The sequence below is a fragment of the Protopterus annectens genome, chromosome 2.part0 (assembly GCF_019279795.1).
Source record: "Protopterus annectens isolate FY-2018-M chromosome 2.part0, PAN1.0, whole genome shotgun sequence".
NCBI lineage: Eukaryota > Metazoa > Chordata > Ceratodontiformes > Protopteridae > Protopterus > Protopterus annectens.
Window position 1 is genome coordinate 932,923,680 of NC_056728.1, and position 22,282 is coordinate 932,945,961.

Sequence of the window (22,282 nt, forward strand, 5' to 3'; positions counted from 1 at the left end):
CAAAGGTGGTGTCTAGAGTATCCTTGAACCAAGCAATTCATTTGCCTACATTCTTCCCAAATCCACAAAATAAAGGGGAGAAACTTCTCCACACTCTGGATATCCACCGACAGTTACGCTACTATTTGGACAGAACTAAAAGTTACAGAAAGACTGACCAACTGTTTGTAGCATATGCAGCTGGAACTCAAGGAAAAGCAATTTCCAAACAGACAATCTCAAAATGGATAGGAAACTGCATTCGTTTTTGCTACTCCTTTCATGGAAAGACTGTTCCTGTGAATATTAGGCCTCATTCCACGAGGGCCACAGCCACCACTACAGCCTTCCTAAGAGGGGTGGCTACCAAGGACATTTTAGAAGCTGCTACATGGAGCTCCGTGCATACTTTTGCCAAGCATTACAATTTACCCTTATACTCCAGATCCAGAGCAGGTTTTGCTACAGCAGTCCTGCAGGGTCTCTTAACTACACCATCATTTTCTTAGTACCTCCACCCCCAGATTGGCTATGGTATTCTACCCATATGTTATGACTGCAGATGCATCCTTGAAGGACATAGTACAGTTTTATACCTACCATAAATGTAGATGTCCGATAGGTATGCATCTGGGTATGCATCTGCAGTCAGGTTTACCCTCCCTCCTTCCCCTCTGTGGTATTCTTAGGGTGCTTACTCTTCTATTAGCTAGCTGGGGGATCTATTATGGTGTATTTGTTTGTATATATATATGTATATATTTTTGCAAATGTTTGGAATTTATTGTATTTCTCCAAATTTAGCCTTCCTAGAGGGCACCTGGCATCTGGGGCAAGAAAAACTGAGGAAGATGGCGTTGGCTGATGCTTTTATACCCCAGACGCTCTGACGTCGGGGAAAGTGCGACATCAGCCGAGGCCAGACCCAGACTTTGGAATCCGGCCGACCGAAGGGCTGCCTGAGGCAGGACAACCCATATGTTATGACTGCAGATGCATACCTATCGGACATCTACATTTATGGTAGGTACAAAACTGTACTTTCTGTCTGGTGCCTTTCTTGTAACCAGGATCAATTTTCTGTGGGGATCCCTCTGGTTCTCTTATTTGTGTGAATTATTCCATGCTGGGTTAGCAAATTCTTCTGTTAAAGCTCACATTTCACCTATTTCTGCTTGTTTGCATTGAATCCTACCCTTGCCTCTAAATCTGAGGTCAAACATTTTCTTAAAGGCAACTTTCATATGTGGCCCCACAGGAAGCCTATACCTCCTTCCTGGGACCTCAGTTTTTTACTTGAAAATTTGACTCGGGCTCATTTTGAGCCTGCACCTTCAGCTTTCTTGGAACATTGTACTTGGAAGACTGTTCTTTTTTTGGCCTTTACTTCAGCTGGGAGAGTCTCTTAACTCCAAGCTCTTATGGCTGTTCCTCCTTTCTTAGTTTTTTTCTAGGGGCAATGGGACTCTTCAATCTAATCCTTCTTTTTATGGTTAATGAGTTGTCTCTTAACTAGTTTATTAATTTATCCTCCTTTTTTCTTTCTCTGCAGTCTGCTAGTCAGAAGGCTCTTCACACTTTGGATTTGCATAAACAGCTCAGGTATTATTTAGAGAAGTCTAATGGCATTCATAAATCTGAACAACATTTTGTTTCTTTTCATCCCAGATGTCTAGGTTTGGCTGTTTGTAAGCAAGCTATTTCCTCCTGGATCTCTAAGGCATTTCTTTTTGTTACTCCTTTCTTGGAAAGTGTCTTTCTACCTCATTAAAGGCTCATTCTGGTGGAGCTGTTGCTTCCTCTGGTGCTTTTTTTTTATTCAGATGATTGGATACCATTTCCATCCTTGATTCTGCTACTTGAACTTCTGTCCACACCTTCACTAAGCATTACAAATTGGATGTTTTTTCCAGAGCAAGAGCTGGCTTTGCCAAAGCTGTCCTGCTTGGGGTTCTAGAGGCCTTGTCTGTGCACCCCCCCCCGATGTTTCCACTTGAGCTTTTATCCTCTTCCATTTGTAAAGAATAAAACAGTGATATGGAAGGACATAGTACAGTTGTGTAAAATCTTACCATAAATGTAGATATCCTTCTCTTCATTGTTGCGGTATTTGCTTCCTCCCTCCACCCCCTTCTACTGTGCTCTTTTCCTTCTGTCTTCTTGGTCTGAAATTCTTTTCTTTTCTCCTTCTGGTTGCACGTTTCTCCTGGTTCCTAGGACTGATTGTTCCTTCGGGCTCTTTTCAGTTCTGAGGTATGTACTTCTGTATGTCACTCTTATGCCCTACACCTTTAGTGAGGAGCATGTGTGTGAAGGACGATACCTGTAAATCTAAGGGTTTATTATACTGGCTAGATGTTGGGGCTACCCTTGGCTTGGGATCCCATGAGAAAAGAATACTGCATTAGTGAAGAGAAGGACATCTATAGTTATGGTAAAATTTTACACAACTGTTCTTTATTACCAAAAAACATGAAAAAAGAAAGCCAGTACCCACAATGCAAGAAGGTAAAATACAATATATGAGCTTGAAAAGATTAAATAACAATACGGAAAGATGACACAGAATAGCTGTATGATATTCATATAACGAATAAGAGAAAAATGGAATGAGAAGATAGGAAAGCTACAAAAGTAGGATTGACCCTAGTTGTGGGTTATGGGCCAGTTCGTGGATACCACCCAGCAATACTGTTGGAGGGGAAAACCTGACCACTTCTTTTGGAAATTGTTATAGTTTCAGTAGTAATGTGATGTGGTTTCAGGCTTTGGCAGTATTAGTTGAATACAGAGAGTCTCCTGTAGTTATGTTGAGAAGCAGTTTTTGTCTAGAATTTAAAGGCCTGATTAGGGATGGACAGTTTTGGGGCTTATGGAAAAGCCTGTGTACTGTTGTGAGTTGAGTTTATGCTTAATAGTGTGGGAGTTCTAACAGGTTTAGATTTTTGAGAGCTAGACAGTGGTGTCCTCTGAAATGCATGTTGGTGACAAACCTTTTTATTTTATTGTAATATTTCTCCAGTTTGTTTAAAAGTGTAACTTGAAGGTTATTAAAAATGCATGCAGCATATAGGAGAGATGGCAGTAGGAAAGTACTGACTGCAAGTTTTCTGGTTGTGTCAGTGAGGGATGCTTTAGAGTTGCATAGGGGTCCAGGTTTTACACGTCGTGATATGTGAAAATCTAATTTTAGATGCTCATCAATAATGACACCTAAATGTTTTGCCTGGTTTACCTGTTGAATCCTGGCATTGTTGATGAGGTTAAGACAAAAGATGCTTTTTAGTAGACATTTGTTTGGGAATATTGATAACTTTTTCCTCTAGATATGATAATTTATGCTGCAGAGTGATTCAGGGAATCATTTTGCAGTACAAATTGAGAACCCCTGGCTTTTTCTGGGGAGTGCAAATGGCTAATTAGCATTAACCACTCTGACAGATTGCCTCATAATGGCATCTTTGCGAGTTAGACTGCCATCTGTGCTGACACTTTCTGCCTGTGAGAAACCTCAGCAGTAGTGAGGTCTGTAAGTTGGAAAGGGTTACCATGAAGGGGACTCCATTTGCATTAAGGCTTCCCACTTGTGGTAATACTTTCTGAAAACCAGCTGGGATTTGTTCTTCTAGAGTTTGTGCTGTGCTTTACTCATTAACGAGCTGCAGATCAAGTCTTTTAATTTATATTTAGTTTTCCACAAACTCAAAATGGCTTTTTGGACTTTTCATGTGCTTGTTTTTGATGCTTTTGTTTTGCTTTGTGCCTATGGGCCATCAAGCCGCTATCAATCCATCTATCATCTGTCTGTTCCTCTTTTGGTGTGAGAGCATGGCTGCGGCATGGCCATTATTCTGAGAACCATTAAAGGGCTTTTCCTGTGATTCATAGTATTCTTCTGTGCTGGTTTACAGGGTCAAAAGAGTGAGTGGCATTAGGGTGATGTGTTGGAGCTTGACACATACTACTTGGAGAGATGTCACCACCATAGCCCACTATTATAGACAGATGACTTTATCCATCTTCTGTATCCATCAGGGATTTTAGGTCGAGTGCATATCCCACAATACGTTCCTCCCATCCCTTCCCCATGGAAGTACTGAGCAGAGTTTCTTTCGTCATTCTTTTTTCTGCACAGCCCACTGACTCCAACAACTGGGTTGATAATTAAACTCTGGTAGTTGCCTAGGTCATCATCAGGGCTTTATCCATTTATGCCCTAGAGATGGCTTTTATTTTTGATACTAACTAAATGTTTTTTTGCCTTGTACTGTACAGTTCAGGGCAGAGAAAAGAGAAAAACATCATTGATGTTTTACAGATTATTTAGTTTTGAAGCTAGTGAGTTTTCTGACTAAGCATTTCGCTTGCATCTTGGCAAAACACATTCAAAATAGTGATCATGGGTCTTCATTACGTAGGGCCTTATTGTCCTTGTCACTTCTAGCATAATTACAGCTGTTGTTTTACTGAACAGAGTCAGTAGTAATTCTCTCTTTTTCAGCTTTGTTAGACTGGAAACATAATCAGTCAGAACTTGCATATTAAACAAATACTTAATTCCTTGGGTAAAACATTCTAGCAGGTACATCGAGCGCCGCTTTATTGAGACACACATTTTCCATTATTTGCCATGACATATGTTAGTTCATACATTATGCAACCTTGTGTTTTAGAAGATAGCTTGCTGTCTAGACCTTTGGTTCTTTCCTCTGAAGTGCTTTTTATATCAGAGTTCTCTATACAGATATTCATATGCAAAAGTCAGTTTACAGTTCACCTTTCATTTTGTCTAATGTGCAAGCTTAATTTTTTGAACTTGTGAATTTCATGCATATTCATTTTTGACATGTCTTTTGTTCTGTTTTTCTCAGACTGCATCTTCTTTAGCCAACATTTGGTTTGTTGTTTTTTCCCTGACAGCCACAAACGTAACCAAGATTGGAGGTGGCTAGGGAAGACATGAAACTATAACTTCATTGCAGGGCATGTATATAATCAGCACCATTGGATTAGGCTGGGTTTAAGGGTGGAAATGGAAGAATAGTGGTGATGCAGAGCCATCTTGATACTCTCTGTTTTCATCAAGGTATTAATTTATAAACTGAACGTATGAAATAAGGTGGCAGGATGTTCTCCTGAAGTACAGTCAAATGTGAAAAATCAATGAGTGGAAACAATTAAGCTGATTAGAGTACATTCCTTGTGAGAAGTGTTATCAGCTTTGAAAAAAAATGTAGTTTCTTAGGAAAGTTCTAGTAATGTTAGAGCCAGTTGAGATTTTGGAGACAGAATTTAAAAATGTTAGATTATAAAGACTTCATTGAGGAATTTAGTGATGGCTGTGAATGGTATATGGACTTAAGTTTAAAAAGATGCACAGTTTTGTCTATGCTCGAAGCTGTGTGGTGTTACTGAAAACACATGACGTGCATTCAGTGTTGCTCGAAAAACAGACATGGCACCCATAAATATTTTACCGAACTTTATGATTGTTTTTTTTTTTTTTTTAGTGTTAGTGGTTGCAGTTCTTCGATTTATACAGCTGAAGCAAAGAGTTCTAAACCCCTGCATGAATATTAGTGGATTGATTGCACAGTGCCTGTCATCATTTGGAATGTCACTTCTTGGAAATTTTCAGGTATGCATACTAAACTATGAATTCAAATGCATCATAATGTGACGGTTTTATAAGCCTGTCATTAGTACAGTATTTATCTGACATATGATAGTCTTCTGTACAGGGTTTTTAATTAAAAGGACATTTTTTTTTTGTTTAGCAGTCTTCATCTGGTTCAATAACATCTGATTATAATGCCACCTAACTGCAGTAATGCTTAGTCCCTAAGAAATGGTGGGTAGGAATATTTTTCCCCAGAGTTTTTCAATGAGTGCTTTCAGAATTCATGTTGCTGGTGCAGCTTTGTCTCTCTTATATAAACATACATGTAATTTTGCCCTATTTAGGAAGCTGTAAATAATGACATATTTACATTTTCTGTGTAAAATATGACAGTACTGAAAGACACGAATTGAAATCCTATAAGCTGGCTGACTTTTAGAGAGCTGAAAGTGGGCAGCATTCATTTGTGATAAAGTAATCGTGACTTAAATGTATGTGCACGATTTGTAACATGAGCATTGTATTGCATCTCATGGAAAGTGTAAAGAATGTACTTCTCTCTTCACTGTCATTCTATGTCACTGGTAGTTAAACTTTTGTTTGCTAGAACTTGAAAAATGTCTTGGATCACTTTCGTGATGTTTTGTGAAACAAGGGCTCTGTTGAAAATGTTTTGATCAGACTACTGAGCTATTTAAATCTGAAGGCCTTTTTGAGTAAATGTCAGTGTTAGTACGTTTGTAATTTGTTTTACTTCAAAAATAACCATTATGGGCACAACATACTGACAGGATTTTGCTTTTCAGTCTGTCCATAATGCTCCTGCAATGCAGTTAATGACATCATATCATTTTCAAACTGCTGTAGTCTGTGTAGGATTCCCACCACCTTTCAGCAAGTGTGCACACTGATTCCTGCCCACCCAAGAAGACCCATTTGTAATCCACCTCAGGCTACGTGCTTCTACCATACATGGCAGTAAAGACTCAGTCTTGGCTTGAATACACCTCTACCAACTGAATTCTGTAGTCCCCCTGACTAATGAAACTGACTGAACTAGTGTAGGTGAATGCTTCAGTTGCTGACTGTCCAATGTATACTACTTGTTCTCTGGTAATTTCTTTAACCTGCCTAAGAGAGCTCATTGTCTAGCGCTTTGTATACTGTAGCCGAGCATACAGACACCTGCTCATTGTAGAGTGTCCTATTAGTCTCATCTTCAGCTGGCCCTCTACTGCTTTAAGACAGCATAGATTTAACAACACGTTTTCTCTCTAGTTCTGTTAAAAAGACTGTCCTAAACTCCCATTAAGCACCTATGTCCAATATTTTAAGATTAAACCAGATTAGAAAATTAATTTTTACTAACGCATTCTTTCTTACCCCTCTTTCATCAATCTGCCTTCTTCTCTTCACCCTCTTTAATCTCAAGGGGCACACACTCTATTCTGCTTTCGCACTGCTTATCCTGCCCAGTGTCCTGTGTTCCTGTAATCTCTCCAGACACTTCATTTCATTGCCTTCACACATTTTGTCCTGCCAAGTTTCCTGTGTAATGCAACAGTTTGTTTTACATTCCTGCTATGTTTTCTGTATTTCTCTCTTTAATATAATTAGTAGATATTTACTACTGTGCAATTTTTCTCTGCTATTCCATAGATTGTTTTTGTAGAACTTACTTGCTAGGTGACACCCCTCTCTGGCTCTACCCCCATCCACATTACTTTTACTCCCCTTGTCCTGTTTCCCAGAATGCACTGCACCTTTCATAACCTATTTGTATCTGCCATCGTTTCTTTCAAACTGCTGTAGTCTGCATAGGATTCCCCCCACCTTTGAGCTGTCAGTGAGTGTGCACGCTTTGTAGGAACAGTGCAGTACATCATTTTATTTATTTATTTTACCTAATGTGTACAATATCATATATCTCCTTGTTTAACATTTTTGACACATTTTTGTTTACTGCTTCTAAGGAATAAACCGTCCTAGAATGCAAATCTGAACAACAGCGCTGTCCTGATTTATTTTAAATGCTGGATATAGAAGTGGAGAATTCCTGCAATACTGTTTAACTTTATTTCTAGATAGCCCAGTATTGCGTAGTTAGGAAATTGTGTTCAGTTATTTAGGATATATTGTATCTGAATACCACTGAATTTTTACTAACCACTTTTTGTTAGATATTGTGCCTGCCTACTATAGGGAATAGAGAACGTCTGCATTGTAAAATCCTTGTTTAATTTTTCCATTGTTATTTCTGTGTTCTGCTACTAAAGTTTGCACTGTTTTTTTTTTAATGCTCATGACTCTTGTTACCCTAGTGTCGGAAATTTATATGCATTGAAATGTTTGTGCTGACTTAATTGCTGACAGTGTTGCTTGATTTTTTGCTTGATAAATCTTATCTTATTGTCTGTGCCTTCCTAGCCACTTTCCTTTCTTTTTCCAAAACTTCTCATACAACTATTTCCTTGTACTTTCTATTACATTCTTCCTTTTTCTTCTTGTCCTTTTTAGTTCCTGCCCACCCAAGAAGACATATCTGTAATCTGCCTGGGGCTACTCTCTTCTACCACGCAATGCAATAATGACTCAGTCTTGGCTTGAATACACCTCAGCAAACTGAATTCTTTAGTCCTCCTGGTGTAGGTGAATGCCTCAGTTGCTGACTGTCCAATGTATACTGCTTGTTCTCTGTTAATTTCTTTAACCCGCCTAGGAGAGCTCATTGTCTAACAAATTGTATGCTGTAGCTGTGTGTGCAAACACCTACTCATTGCAGAGTGTCCTGTTAGTCTCATCTTCAGCTGGTCCTCTACTACCTTAGGATAGCATATATTTAATTAAAAAGGCCAACCTAAACTCCCATTAAGCACCTGTATCCTCTGTCTTAAATTAAACCAGACTAGAAAATTTATTGTTACTAACACACTGTTTCGTACCCCTCTTTCATTACACTGCCTTCTTCTCTTCCCTCTTTAATCTTAAGCAGTCACATACTCTACTCTGCCTTCGCATTGCTATCCTGCCCAGTGTCCTGAGTCCCCTTTTAATCTCTCTTGGAACTAAATTTAATTGCCTTCACACAGTTTCTCCTGCCAAGTTTCTTGTGTAATGCAACAGTTTGTTTTACATTCCTGCTATGTTTGCTGTTTTTCCCTCTAATATAAATACAAGATATTTACTACTGTGCAGTTTTTCTCTGCTATTCCATAGATTGTTCGGTAGGACTTACCTGGTGTGTGGCACCTTTTTCTGGCTGTACCCTCTGTCTATTCTCATTAATAGATCTATTAATGAAACTTGCATCCCATCCCTCTGGAAGAAGTTCATTATCCCACTTCATAAGGGTGGGAATTCTGCTGAAATGTCTAACTACAGGACTATAGCAATATTGTCATCTTTATCCAGAATTCTTGAAAAATGCATCCACAAACAAAAGCTCTACCATTTACTTGTAATCAATCTGCTTTCTCCTACCCAGCATGGATTCAGACGAGTACACAGTACCTCCATAGCTCTCTTATTTTTTATTGATTCAGTCAGTAAAGCTGAAGACATGGGAAAGTTTGTGCCATCCCTATTTCTTGATTTATCTAAAGCTTTTGATACTGTCTGTCACCCTCATTTCCTATCTCAACTCTGTTCCCTTGACTCTACTGACAATACCTTAAATGGTTCTCCAGATATTTATGTGACAGATGTCAGTCTGTCAAATGGGACTCTACTCAATTACATTATCAACCAGTCATCACTGGTGTTCCTCAGGGTTCTATCCTAGGCCCTCTCCTCTTCAATATATTTATTAACAACCTTTTAACTACCTCTAAATACACAACTCCAATCCAGCACGCTGATGACTCTACTCTAATCTGCTCTTCTAACAACCTTATTCAACTTCAAACTTTAACACAAGATGCCTTTAACTCCATCAAAGCCTGGCTTATCAGTAATCAGTAGTAACAAAAAACAGGCAGGGAATGAGTGGATGAATTAAATTAAACAAAACACCTACACATGTCCACTACTCAAGCGGCAAACCAGATGTTCATCGTGTTATACTGCTGCAGTCATCACACTTGGGTTATCCTGCCATCAGGCGGTCCCGCAGTCGGCCGAATCCCAAAGTCTTGGTCCGGCGTCGGTTGTCGTTGCTTCTTCCCTGACGTCAGTGTGACAGGGGTATAAAAGAGGCAGCCGACGCCATTTTCTCCAGTCTTTCTTGCCGCGCGGTGCCCGAAGCAGAAGCAGTTCGCAAGTGCCGGTCGGCTAGCTCCTGAGATTTTCGAATCGAATTTCAGCCCAAAGTCTTCTCTAAAGCTAAGTACCCCGTTGGGGGAAACTTTTCTTGCCTCAGACCGATGTCAGACAAAGTTAATAATTGCATTTCTTGTGGGAAGCAAATACCTCATAAGGATTTTCATTCTTATTGTATTCCTTGCCTAGGCCCAGACCACGACGTCTCTGGTTGTCGTTTTTGTGCTAGGTTCAACAAACGTACAATCAAGCGTCGGGCAGAATTTGCCCAACATTATTTTGGCAGAGAATTTTACTATAGCATGTCGTCGGAGCAACCGACATCAGCAATGACTAAAAAACGCAAGGATAAGGACAGGCAACCAAGGCCAAAACCAGATACCGAGGCCCCAGCAAGGCCTGCCCCCGGTTCTCCGGTTTTCAGCGAGGTGCCTACGCAGCCCCTGACTACCGCTGATTTAGAAATTCTGACGGCCTCCCAGACGGAATCAGCTGGGCCTCAGGAGCCAGTTCCATTTCACCCCTCGGACGTCAACCCTGACGGTGATCCGGAGATTTTGGACAGGCCTTCGGTTTCTGAAGGTGTCTTCAAACCGACAGCTATTTCTATTAAGTCTTAGGCTAAACTTAAAGCCCCCTTAAAAGTTAGGAAACTGGGTCCACAGACCCCCCCCACAGGCCCCTATGCCTAAAAAACAGATGCTCAAGATGGCTGAGGATTTAATTACCCTTATCAGGGGTTCCCAACCCCCTCCTGACAAAAGGCCGAGACTGGAGGAAGATTATCCTTCCTCTGACCAAGCATCCATTTCCTCAGCTAACTCTGAGGACCAGGAATATTCCTTCCCTCCTTATGAAGACTCAGATGCTGAAGAGTCCATTCCCTCTGTCTCCCCCCCCTGAAGACTACTCTTTTGGGGAAACTTTACACACCATGAGGGACCACTTCCACTGGAAAGGCCAAGATTACTCTGACTCTAAGAAAAGACTCCGTGAGTTTCTTCTTCTTCCACAGCATAGACCCCTTGCAATTCCTCCAGTTTTAGACATTTTGGATGATGTCTACACCGAATCTAGTCTAAACCCAGACTCCTTACCTCCTGCACCAGCTAAACCAGACAGATACTACCGAGTTCCTCATTCTCGTATGTTTCTATATAAAAGACCTGTTGCAGACCCCGAAACCATTTCCCAGGGTCCCAAAGGGGTTAAGGCCTCTATTGCTAAGAATCCACTACCTTCTGAAAGAGATTCCAGAGCATTAGAAAGATGGAGGAAGAAAGTGTATACCTCTGCCACTTTGGCCATGAGGGCCTTAAACTGCCAATTCCACATGCTAAAATACCAGCAGTACTTGATTACACAGTTAAAGCAGAAAATGATCCCTCAGACAGATCAACCTGATTTCAAAGAGATGCACGATTTGCTGCATGCAGCAGAACAGGTGGGAAAGCATACCTTACAGTGTGGTTTTGATTCATTGGAAGCCTCATGTAGAGCAGCTGTCACAGGATCTGTAATTCATAGACATGCTTGGCTAAAAGAGCAAGCCTTACCAGAACATGTCAAAGCAAAGTTATTGGATGCTCCATTGCAGAAAGATGTGTTATTTGGTGTCAAAGCAGAGGAAGTCTTAAAGAAAATGGAAGAAAAGGCAAAATCTATGCAGACAGTCAAAGATTTTTTACAGGTACAACCTCCTCGTTTCAGCAGAAACTGGCCATCAAAAAACTGGTCCTTTCCTGCATCAGACAGACTCCAAAGGGGTAGGTACAGACGCCAAGGGGCACAGGCCAGCCACAAGGTTCTTTCAGGCCTAGACAATGGCATACAACAACTCAAAGAGGTGGAGACGAAAGATCTCAACCCTTCAGGAAACAAACACAATGACTTCCCTCTTCGCCTGCCAAGCAAAATTGCCCTGGCAGCACCTTTGGGAAGAAGACTGGCTCTATTTCCACAAAATTGGCGCATCATAACAAAGGACAAATGGGTTCTGGATATTATTACCCGAGGCTACAGATTTCATTTTCACACTTTACCACGGATGAGAGGCATGCCAAATCTGCCTCCAAACCAATGGGCAGAGGCACAAACGCAAATTTCAGCTCTCATGGATATGGAAGCAATTCAAAAGGTACCTACAAAGGAGCAAGGTCAAGGTTTTTACTCAAGACTATTTCTAGTACCAAGAAAGGACAAAGCCTGGAGACCCATTTCAGACCTCTCAATTCTAAACACATACCTGGAGGTACCCAAATTCAAAATGCTCACACTACAGCAGCTTCTTCCCATACTGGGCAAGGAGTCTTGGCTAGTAACGTTGGACCTCAAAGAGGCATACCTGCATGTCCCAAGATTGCAGAAGATACCTCAGATTTTTGGCAGGTACAATGCATTATCAATTCTCTGCATTGCCCTTTGGCTTATCTACTGCGCCCAGAGTATTTACGAAATGTCTGGCATCAGTAATTGCATACTGCAGACAACGAGGAATACAAATTTATCCATATCTGGACGACTGCCTGATCCAAGCGGACAGCAAGGACATTCTATTACAGCATCTGGCATTTGTAACAAAGCTGCTAAGTTGCCTTGGGTACTCAGTAAACAAAAATAAATCAAAGCTAATACCCTCACAAGAGATAATATTCCTGGGTGCCAGCTTAAATACAACGGCCCAGATGGCTTACCTCACGCCAGACAAACAAAAACAACTGACTCAATACTTCAAAAAGATGGCAACTTTTACCCAGCTCACTGCAAGGAAAATCCTGCAGGCATTGGGGTTCATGGCATCCTGCATTCAACTAGTTCCATATGCAAAGCTGCATATGAGGAAATTACAATGGTACCTGAAAAGTGTATGGACTCAACACAGGCACAGCCTCAAAACAAGTATACCTCTCATTCCTTGCCTTCAAAAAGAGTTCCTATGGTGGGCTCAAGCATGTCAAATAAACAAGGGTCTTCCTTTTGTCTTACCTCCAGCAAACCAGACTATGACAACAGATTCTTCAGACTATGCCTGGGGAGCACACATGGCAGGACAGTGCATGCAGGGCAAATGGTCTGCAAAACAAATGCATCTACATATCAACCAAAAGGAGATGCTAGCTGTGCAAAATGCACTGACAGCCTTCAAGGACCTCTTGCATCTGAAGAAGGCTAAGCTAACTCTATGCTGAAACCGGTCTGTGAGAATGAAGTCTGACTGATGTTTGACGAATAAACTACTTGTTCACAGCCATCCAGTTGCTGGCTTTATTGTTTTTCCTGGGTATCTTTTCTGGCCGTGCAATTTCCTCCATGCAGGAGACTGTTTTTCGCTTCCTCTTGCATCCAGGACAACTACTAATAAGGACAGACAACACCACAGTTATGTGGTACATAAACAAACACGGAGGAACACACTCCTACCCTTTATGCAGACAGGCAATGACCTTGTGGAACACAGCATTGACTTACCAGGTACAACTGCAAGCACAATTCCTGCCAGGAAAGGAAAACATATTGGCAGACGAATTAAGCAGAAATATGGCAGATCCGCACGAGTGGAGACTACAACCACAAGTATTTTCAATGATAACTCAAAGGTGGGGACGCCCAGACATAGATCTATTTGCCTCCCCCAACAATTGCCAACTACAGAAATTTTGCACATGAACTTATCATTCCCTAGCCTGGAAAGTGGACACCCTGTCATTCAGTTGGACAGCATTGACAGTCTATGCCTTCCCACCACTACCTCTATTGACCAAGGTATTACTGAAAGTCAGATCAGAGAGACCACAAATGATCCTCATTGCTCCGGACTGGCCACGTCAGTACTGGTACCCATTACTAAGGAACTTGACTCAGCCCTCCATGGATCTTACCTCAATTCCCACTTCTGTTGACTCAGCAAAACTCTCAGATCCTTCACAGTCAGCTCAGGACTTTAAATTTAGCTGCATGGAGAATACCTTGAATTATCAATCAACACTTCTCTCAAAGGATGTCCTGAATGTCATTTTGGAGACCAGAAGGCCCAGCACAAGAAAAACTTACTCAGACAAATGGAAAAGATTTTGTGCATGGCACCAGGCTAAAGGCCAAAATCCTGGGATACCAAACATTCCTCAAATACTGCAAAACTTAACTGAGATGCTACACAAAGGCCTTTCTTTCTCATCCATTAAGATCCATGCTTCGGCCATTTCAGCTCAGTATAATACAGATCCTCCCATATTCTCACATCCTTTACTAAGGCAGTTTCTCAGAGGGGCTGAGAATATAAGACCCCCCAGAAAACCCCCAACACCAGCTTGGGACCTCAACTTCGTTTTAGAAAAATTAACACTGCCTCCTTTCGAACCAGCCTTCTCAGCAGAACTACAATACTTGTCATGGAAAACAGCTCTGTTGCTGGCTATCACCTCAGCACGCAGGGTCTCAGAACTACAGACACTCATTGGTAGTGGAACCTTTCATCATTTTCCATCAGGACAGAGTCTCTTTATGAACTAACCCTACCTTTATGCCAAAGGTAGTATCCAGTGTGGCTTTGAATCAGACCATTCATTTACCCACCTTTTATCCAAACCCCCAGAATAAATGAGAAAGACTCCTTCACTCTTTGGACATTCACAGACAGCTACGTTACTGTTTGGATAAGACAAAGACCTTCAGAAAAACTGACCAACTCTTTGTATCCTATGCTGCAGGTTCATAAGGAAAGGCTATTTCAAAACAGACCATCTCCAAATGGATAGCACATTGTATCCGCTTTTGCTACTCGCATCATGGGAAAGCAGTGCCTGTTAATATTAGGTCCCATTCTACCAGGGCTACAGCAACCTCAGCAGCCTTTCTCAGGGGGGGTTCCAACCAAGGATATTCTGGAGGCAGCTACTTGGAGTTCAGTGCACACCTTTACCAAGCACTACCACCTTCCATTATACTCAAAAAAAACAGAGCTGGTTTTGCCACTGCTGTTCTGCAGGGCATCCTAGCTTCGCCTAACCCAGTTTAGTACCAGCCACCCATCCATAGCTTTGGGATTCAACCCAAGTGTGATGACTGCAGCAGTATAACACGATGAACATAGTACAGTCTTGTACCTACCATAAATGTAGATGTTCGAGTGTATATACTGCTGCAGTCCAGGTTACCCTCTCACCATCCCCTCTACATACCAGGGTGTTACTTATAACTCCATGTACATCAATCAATTGGATGCATGTCTGTATGGTGTATTTGCTAGCAGCTAGTACTATTGCTTATCTACTAAGGTATTTTTGCATACTTATTTGGATTGCCTTCCTAGTTGGGGGCACCTGGCATCTGGGGCAAGAAAAACTGAAGAAAATGGCGTCGGCTGCCTCTTTTATACCCCTGTCGCACTGACGTCAGGGAAGAAGCGACGACAACCGACGCCGGACCAAGACTTTGGGATTTGGCCGACTGCGGGACCGCCTGACGGCAGGATAACCCAAGTGTGATGACTGCAGCAGTATATACACTCGAACATCTACATTTATGGTAGGCACAAAACTGTACTTTCCAGAAAGGAAGACAACAATGTATTAAACAGTGATTAACCAGATCCAACATGGAGCCAGTATAGAAAATTAAGCTTTTATTAACCAGCAGCTTTTTGTCTAAGAACACATAGACTTCATCAGATGTGCGAGTAGTGGACGTGTATTGGTGTTTTATCAATAATCAGCTGTTACTTAATCCCAAGAAGTTTTTCTTTTAGTCTTTCCTAAACAACATTTTCTTGACAAACTATCCTTCAGAATCTCATCACTAAACATCACAGCAATTGAGGTCGTCCCTGATTCCAAACTAGGAGGTGTTACTATTGATGACAGTCCGAATTTGACTTGCATATAAATAACACTATAAAACTGACCCATCAAAAACTTAGCACGTTATATAGGGTTAAACAATGCCTAACTAACTCAGATAAAGCTAAACTCACCTCCACATACCTCTTGCCTTCCCTTCTTTATGCCTCCCCTATTGTAACTAACCTCAACTTCTTCCTAAAAACCAAACTCAAGCAATGTTACAACAAAATAGCAAAATTTGCCACAAGTCAACCTCATAAATCTCATCACTGCCTATCTCTTAAACTGCTCAACTGGCTTGAACTTCCACTGCAACTACAGATGGACTTCTCACTTCTTACTCATAAATTACTCAACAATACCCTAGATGTTCTTCGTGTTTCACTGTTGCAGTCATTACATTTGGGTTATCTGCTTGCAGTAGCCCTCAGTCGGCCTGATTAACAAAGTCTTGGGTCCTTTGTCGGTTGCTGTCCTTTCTTCCATGATGTCAGGTCATCAGGGGTATAAAACATGCAAACAAGCCATTACATCAGTCTTTCTTGCTGTGCGGTACCTGAAGTAGAAGCAGTTCGCAAGTGCCGGTCGGCCAAATCCTGAAATTTTCGTTTTCGAGTTTCAGAACCAAAGTCTTCAACTAAAGCTAAGTACCCCATTGGGGAAACTTTTTCTTGCTCCTTTCCGATGTCAGTAAAAGTTAATAATTGCATTACTTGTGGAAAGCAAATACCTCACAAAGATTTTCATTCGTACTGTATTCCTTGCCTAGACCCTGACCACGAAGTACCTTGCTGTCGGTTTTGTGCTTTATTTAATCAGCGCATTATCTGTCGTCAGTATATTTTCGCCTCTAAATATTTCAGTTCTTGGTTTAATTATCCAGAAATGTCGTCGGTTAGCCATCTGACTACTGGGATTCTGAAAAAATGCAAAGATAAAGACAGAGACAGACCGCCAAGGTCCAAATCTGCTGACAAGGCTTCTCCTAAGCCAGTCGCTAGTTCACCGGTACTCAGTGAGGCTCCTTTGCAGCCCCTGATACCCGCTACTTCTGACTCACAGGCCTCTACTGAGACCCATTCGGAGTCTGGTATGCTGTGAGATGCTTCAACTGAACCTGCAGATGTCTCTACCTTGGAGCTGCTGTGCAGGCACCGGCTTCTGATGGTGTATTCAGGCCTACGGACTTGCATATTAAACCGACGCCTCCTTCTTCATTTAGGCCAAAGTTGCGAACCATGCCTAAGAAACCGACGCCCAGGCCGCATGCTCAGGCCTCTATGCCTAAAAAACAAATGATAAGAATTGCTGAAGATCTTATAACTCTAATTAGGAGAAGCCAACCTCCCCCTTCTAAGAGACCTAGGACTGAAGTTGTTTATGAATGTTCTGACCAGGATTCTGATTTTTCTGATTCTTCTGATGATCTGGATTTCCCTTATCTACTTATGAGGATTCTGATGCAGAGTATTCCCTCTGCTTCCCCTCCAGAGGATTTTTCTTTTGGTGAAACCTTCCATACTCTAAGGGAGCATTTCCACTGGGAAAGCCAATATTTTTCTGATTCAAAAAAGAGGCTTAAGGATTTCTTACTCCTACCTCAGCATAGGCCTTTAGCTATACCTCCTGTACTAGACATTGTTGATGATGCCTTTTCAGAAACTAGTTTGGCCCCTGATTCTTTGCCTCCTGCTCCCAGAAAACCTGACAGATATTACAGGGTTCCTGATTCACACAAGTTCTTTTTTAAAAATCCTATTGCGGATCCAGAGACTTTTTCACAGGGACCCAAGGCCATTAAGGCTTCTACTGCTAAAAATCCTACCCCCTCCGATAGAGACTGTAGGGCGCTGGATAGATGGGGTAAGAAGGTTTACACTTCTGCAATTTTAGCCATTAGGGCTTTAAACTGCCAGTTTTATATGTTAAAGTATCAACAACATGTTATTGGATTGCTTAAACAGAAAATGTTGATTCCTGACTGTGCTGAAAATAAAGAATTACAGGATTTAATGCATTCTGCTGAACAGGTTAGAAAACATACTTTTATGTGGATTTGATTCATTAGAAGCCTCTTGCATGGCTGCTGTTACTGGGTCTGTGCTCAGAAGGCATGCTTGGTTTAAGGAGCAATCTTTGCCTGATCATGTTAAAGCTAAATTGTTGGATGCTTCCTTAAATCAGGGCCGCCTGTTTGGCAACAAGGCTGAGGAAGTTCTTAAAAAGATGGAAGATAAAGCTAAATCTATGCAAACTGCTAAAGATTTCTTACAAGTTCAGCCTCCTAGATTTAGTAGGCACTGGCCCTCCAAAAATTGGTCCTTTCCAGCCCCTTCCAGGTCTTCTCAAGCCAAACCCAGACACAGCTGAAACTCCAGGTTTCAGTCCCAAGGGACACACAAGACTAAGCAGTGGGGGATTTCCGCACCCAAATCTGGGAGTAGTAAGACTCCCCCTATGGAAAACTGTCTCAATGACTTGCTTTTAAAACTTCCAAGCACTTCCTAACTGAATGCTCCTTTAGGCGGAAAGATTGGTCTGCAGGCCAAAAACTGGGAACAGATACAGATTTCACTTCCACACATTACCAACACCAAGCGAGTGGCCAGATCTACCCCCAAATCAGTGGGCAGAGGCCCAAAATCAAGTACTCTCTCTCTTAAACATGGGGGCTATTCAGTTGGTACCAGAAGAGGAAAAGGGACAAGGTTTCTATTTGAGACTTTTCCTGGTACCAGAAAAGACAATACATGGCATCCTATCCTGGACCTTTCTACTCTAAACACCTTTCTGGTGAATCCAAAGTTCAAAATGCTGACTCTTCACCAGCTGCTTCCTATGCTAGGCAAAGATGCATGGTTGGCAACACTAGACTTAAAAGAAGCATACCTGCACATCCCTATCAGGGAGTCTTGCAGAAGATACCTACGCTTCAAAGCAGGCTACATGCACTATCAGTTCTCTGCACTGCCCTTTGGCTTATCTACTGTGCCCAGGGTATTCACAAAGTGCCTAGCTCCATTCATTGCATTTTGCAGACAAAGAAATATTCAAATATACCCATACCTGGATGATTGTCTAATTCAGGCAGAAAGCCGGGGCATTATTTTGAATCATCTGGCCTTTGTTCAAAGGGTGCTGACTTGTCTGGGGTTCACCATAAATGAAAAGAAATCACACCTGGTACCCTGTCAACAAATTATATTCCTGGGAGCAAGCTTAAATACAACTTCCCAGATGGCTTTCCTCAGAGAAACGGATTCATTTCACAACCTACTTCAAACAAGTGGCCACAAAAACCCAGCTATCTGCAAGGCAAATACTGCAAGACTTGGTGTTCATGGCCTCCTACATTCTTCTAATTCCATATGCAAGGCTGCATATGAGGAAACTACAATGGTATCTCAAAAGCCTATGGTGTCAACATTCCCAGGATCTAGAAGCAATGATTCCTATCTTACCTTGCCTACGCCTAGAGTTCCTTTGTTGGGCAGAGGCCTGCCACCAAAACAGAGGACTACCATTCACATTACCCCCTGCCACCCAAATCTTAACAACAGATGCATCAGACTATGCATGGGGGGGCTCACTTGGCAGGAAGTGCATTCAGGGCAAATGGAACCCAAGTCAAATGCACCTGCACATAAATCAAAAGGAAATGTTAGCTGTTCAGAATGCTCTGGCAGCCTTCAAGGACCAATATTCTTCCGGACAACTAATGGTAAAGACGGACAACACCACTGTCATGTGGTACATAAACAAGCAGGGGGTTACACATTCTTACCCCCTTTGCAGACTAGCCATGTCATTGTGGAACACAGCCTTGAGCTACCAAGTGAATCTACAACCTCAATTTTTGCCAGGAAAACTAAATACACTGACAGATGGACTATGCAGAAACCTCATGGACCCACACAAGTGGAAACTGGAACCAAAGATTTTCAACATGTTGACAAGCAAATGGGGGAGCCCAGATATAGACCTGTTTGCCTCCCCCCAAAACCATCAACTGGACAAATTTTGCACAAGGATTCCCCACAAGCTAGCTTGGAAAGTGGATGCTCTATCCTTCAGCTGGAAAAACCTATCAGTTTATGCCTTTCCTCCTCTGCCTCTGCTCTCTAAGGTACTACTAAAGATCAAACAGGACAAGCCAAGGACGATTTTAATTGCACCAGACTGGCCTCGCCAACACTGGTACCCACTCTTGCACAGTGTGTCATGCTTGGCTCCATGGCACCTACCTCAGACCCCTTCCCTGTTGTCTCAGCAGAAGAACCAGATTCTGCACCCTCAGCTGCAAACCCTGAACCTAGCAGCCTGGCTAATTACCTAATCTCTCCTTTACCATCCCTCAGTAAATCAGTGATGGATATAATTTTAGAGGCAAGGAGGCCTAGTACTAGAAAATCTTATGCTGCATAATGGAAAAGATTTTGTTCCTGGAACCAATCTCAAGGAATGAATGCAGCAGTGCCCAATTTACCTCAGATTCTACAATACTTGACTGAGATGCTTCATAAGAGCTTGTCCTTTTCCTCCATCAAAATTCATGCCTCAGCCATTTCAGCTCATTACAGCACAGAGCCTCCTCTCTTCTCTCACCCACTACTCAAGCAGTTCCTCAGAGGGGCCAAAAATTTAAGGCCACCCAGGAGAGCTCCAACTTCAGCCTGGCATCTTAACTTTGTCTTGGAGAAACTCACTCTTCCTCCTTTCGATTCAGCTGCTACTGCAGATTTAAAATTTGTTTCCTGGAAAACAGCTTTCCTTTTAGCAATCACTTCTGCAAGAAGGGTATCTGAATTGCAGGCCCTTATGGCAGTGGAACCTTTCATCGTCTTTAATGCAGACAGGGTGTCCCTCAGAACCAATCCCTCCTTCATGCCCAAGGTGGTATCCAGTGTTGCTCTTAATCAGTCCATTCATTTGCCTACCTTCTTTCCTAACACACAGAACAAAGGGGAACAGATACTGCACTCTTTAGATGTGCACAGACGACTTAGATTCCACTTGGACAGGACTAAACCTCAAAGGAAATCTGAACAACTGCTGGTGGCATTTGCTGCAGGGACAGAGAGGAAAGCTATTTCAAAACAAACCATTTCAAAATGGATAGGCCACTGCATTAATTTCTGCTATAAGCACCATGGAAAACCTATCCCACAGGGCATCAGACCACATTCAACTAGGGCTGCATCTACCTCTACAGCCTTTCTCAGGGGCATCCCTACTAGGGACATCCTAGAAGCTGCTACCTGGAGTTCTGTACATACTTTCACCAAGCATTATCATTTACCAATTTTCTCTAAATCCTGAGCTGGTTTTGCCACTGCAGTCTTGCAAGGCCTTATATCTGGTCCTAATTCTGTTTAAATTCCTCATTCCAACCTTAGCTTTGGGAATCTACCCAAATGTAATGTCTGCAACAGTGAAACACGAAGAACATAGTACAGTTGTGTACACTTGCCATAAATGCAGATGTTCAATTGTATTCACTGTTGCAGTCCTGGTTACCCTCCCTCCAGCCCCCTTTCTTCTTTTGGCTGTACCTCTACTCTCACTTACTATGCTCAAAAAGCTTTTTGGTGTATTTGCTTTTTTGTTGGAGGTATATCCTTGCATTTATAGATTTAATTGCTTCCCATTAGGGGGGGCACCTGACATCTGGGGCAAGAAAAACTGATGTAATGGCATCGGCTGCATGTTTTATATCCCTGATGATGTGAAGTCATGGAAGAAGGGACAGCAATCGACGCAGGACCCAAGACTTTGTTAATCAGGCCGATTGAGGGCTACTGCAAGCAGATAACCCAAATGTAATGACTGTAACAGGGAATACACTCAAACATTTGCATTTATGGTAAGGGTACACAACTGTACTTTTCTGCTGACATCTCCTCCATCTTACAATACTGTCTTCCTCATCTGGATCTACACTCTTCAGAAAAACATCTTCTATCTATTTATAAACCTCTGACGTCCAGTGGCCTCAGTCCCTACTCTTACTGTATAGCCAAAGCTTGGAACAGCTTGCCACTAACTATTGGACAAGTCCCTCGCTACCAAACTTGCCACTAACTATTAGACAAGTCCGTCACTACCAGACTTTCAAGTCCCTCCTTAAAGAGCATCTTTCCAAATCTTGAGTATGTTCTCCTATTTAGATGTCATCTTGTCATTCTTGGTACTAAAGTCCTGCTAATTCTTGCTAGTAAACTATTGCACCCAACTATGTATTTTTTTTTTATAATCTATATACTTTATATAATCTATGTAACTTTTTTTACCATATGTCATTTTTCACTGTTTATTGTCCTGTATTTAATTTTACTTCTCTGTCTGCCTTTATGTAGAGCTTTTCTCCCCAGGCCTCCACTGAAAATGGGTAATTCTCTACCAGTCGGACTTCCCTGGTTACCAAATGTCAAATAAATAAATCTCACATTGTCTAGCGATAATAAATGGTGTCATTTTTATACATTTTGTTAAACTGATGCTGCTGCTGTGAGCATGTCCAAAGGTCAGTCAGTGGTTTCCTCTCCAGTCCAGCTGGTGAATCTGGGAATTTTGAGGCAATGTTACAACT

General features: G+C 41.8%; 1 protein-coding gene across 1 annotated transcript in view; it reads left to right on the forward strand.

The window, feature by feature from the left end:
- Positions 1–22,282, forward strand: part of TMEM150C (transmembrane protein 150C) — a 1,481,241-nt gene that overhangs the window by 1,010,926 nt on the left and 448,033 nt on the right. The window contains exon 6 of the mRNA XM_044061193.1: positions 5,490–5,617. Coding sequence (XP_043917128.1) covers positions 5,490–5,617 — 128 coding nt within the window. The remainder of the gene's footprint in view (positions 1–5,489; positions 5,618–22,282) is intronic.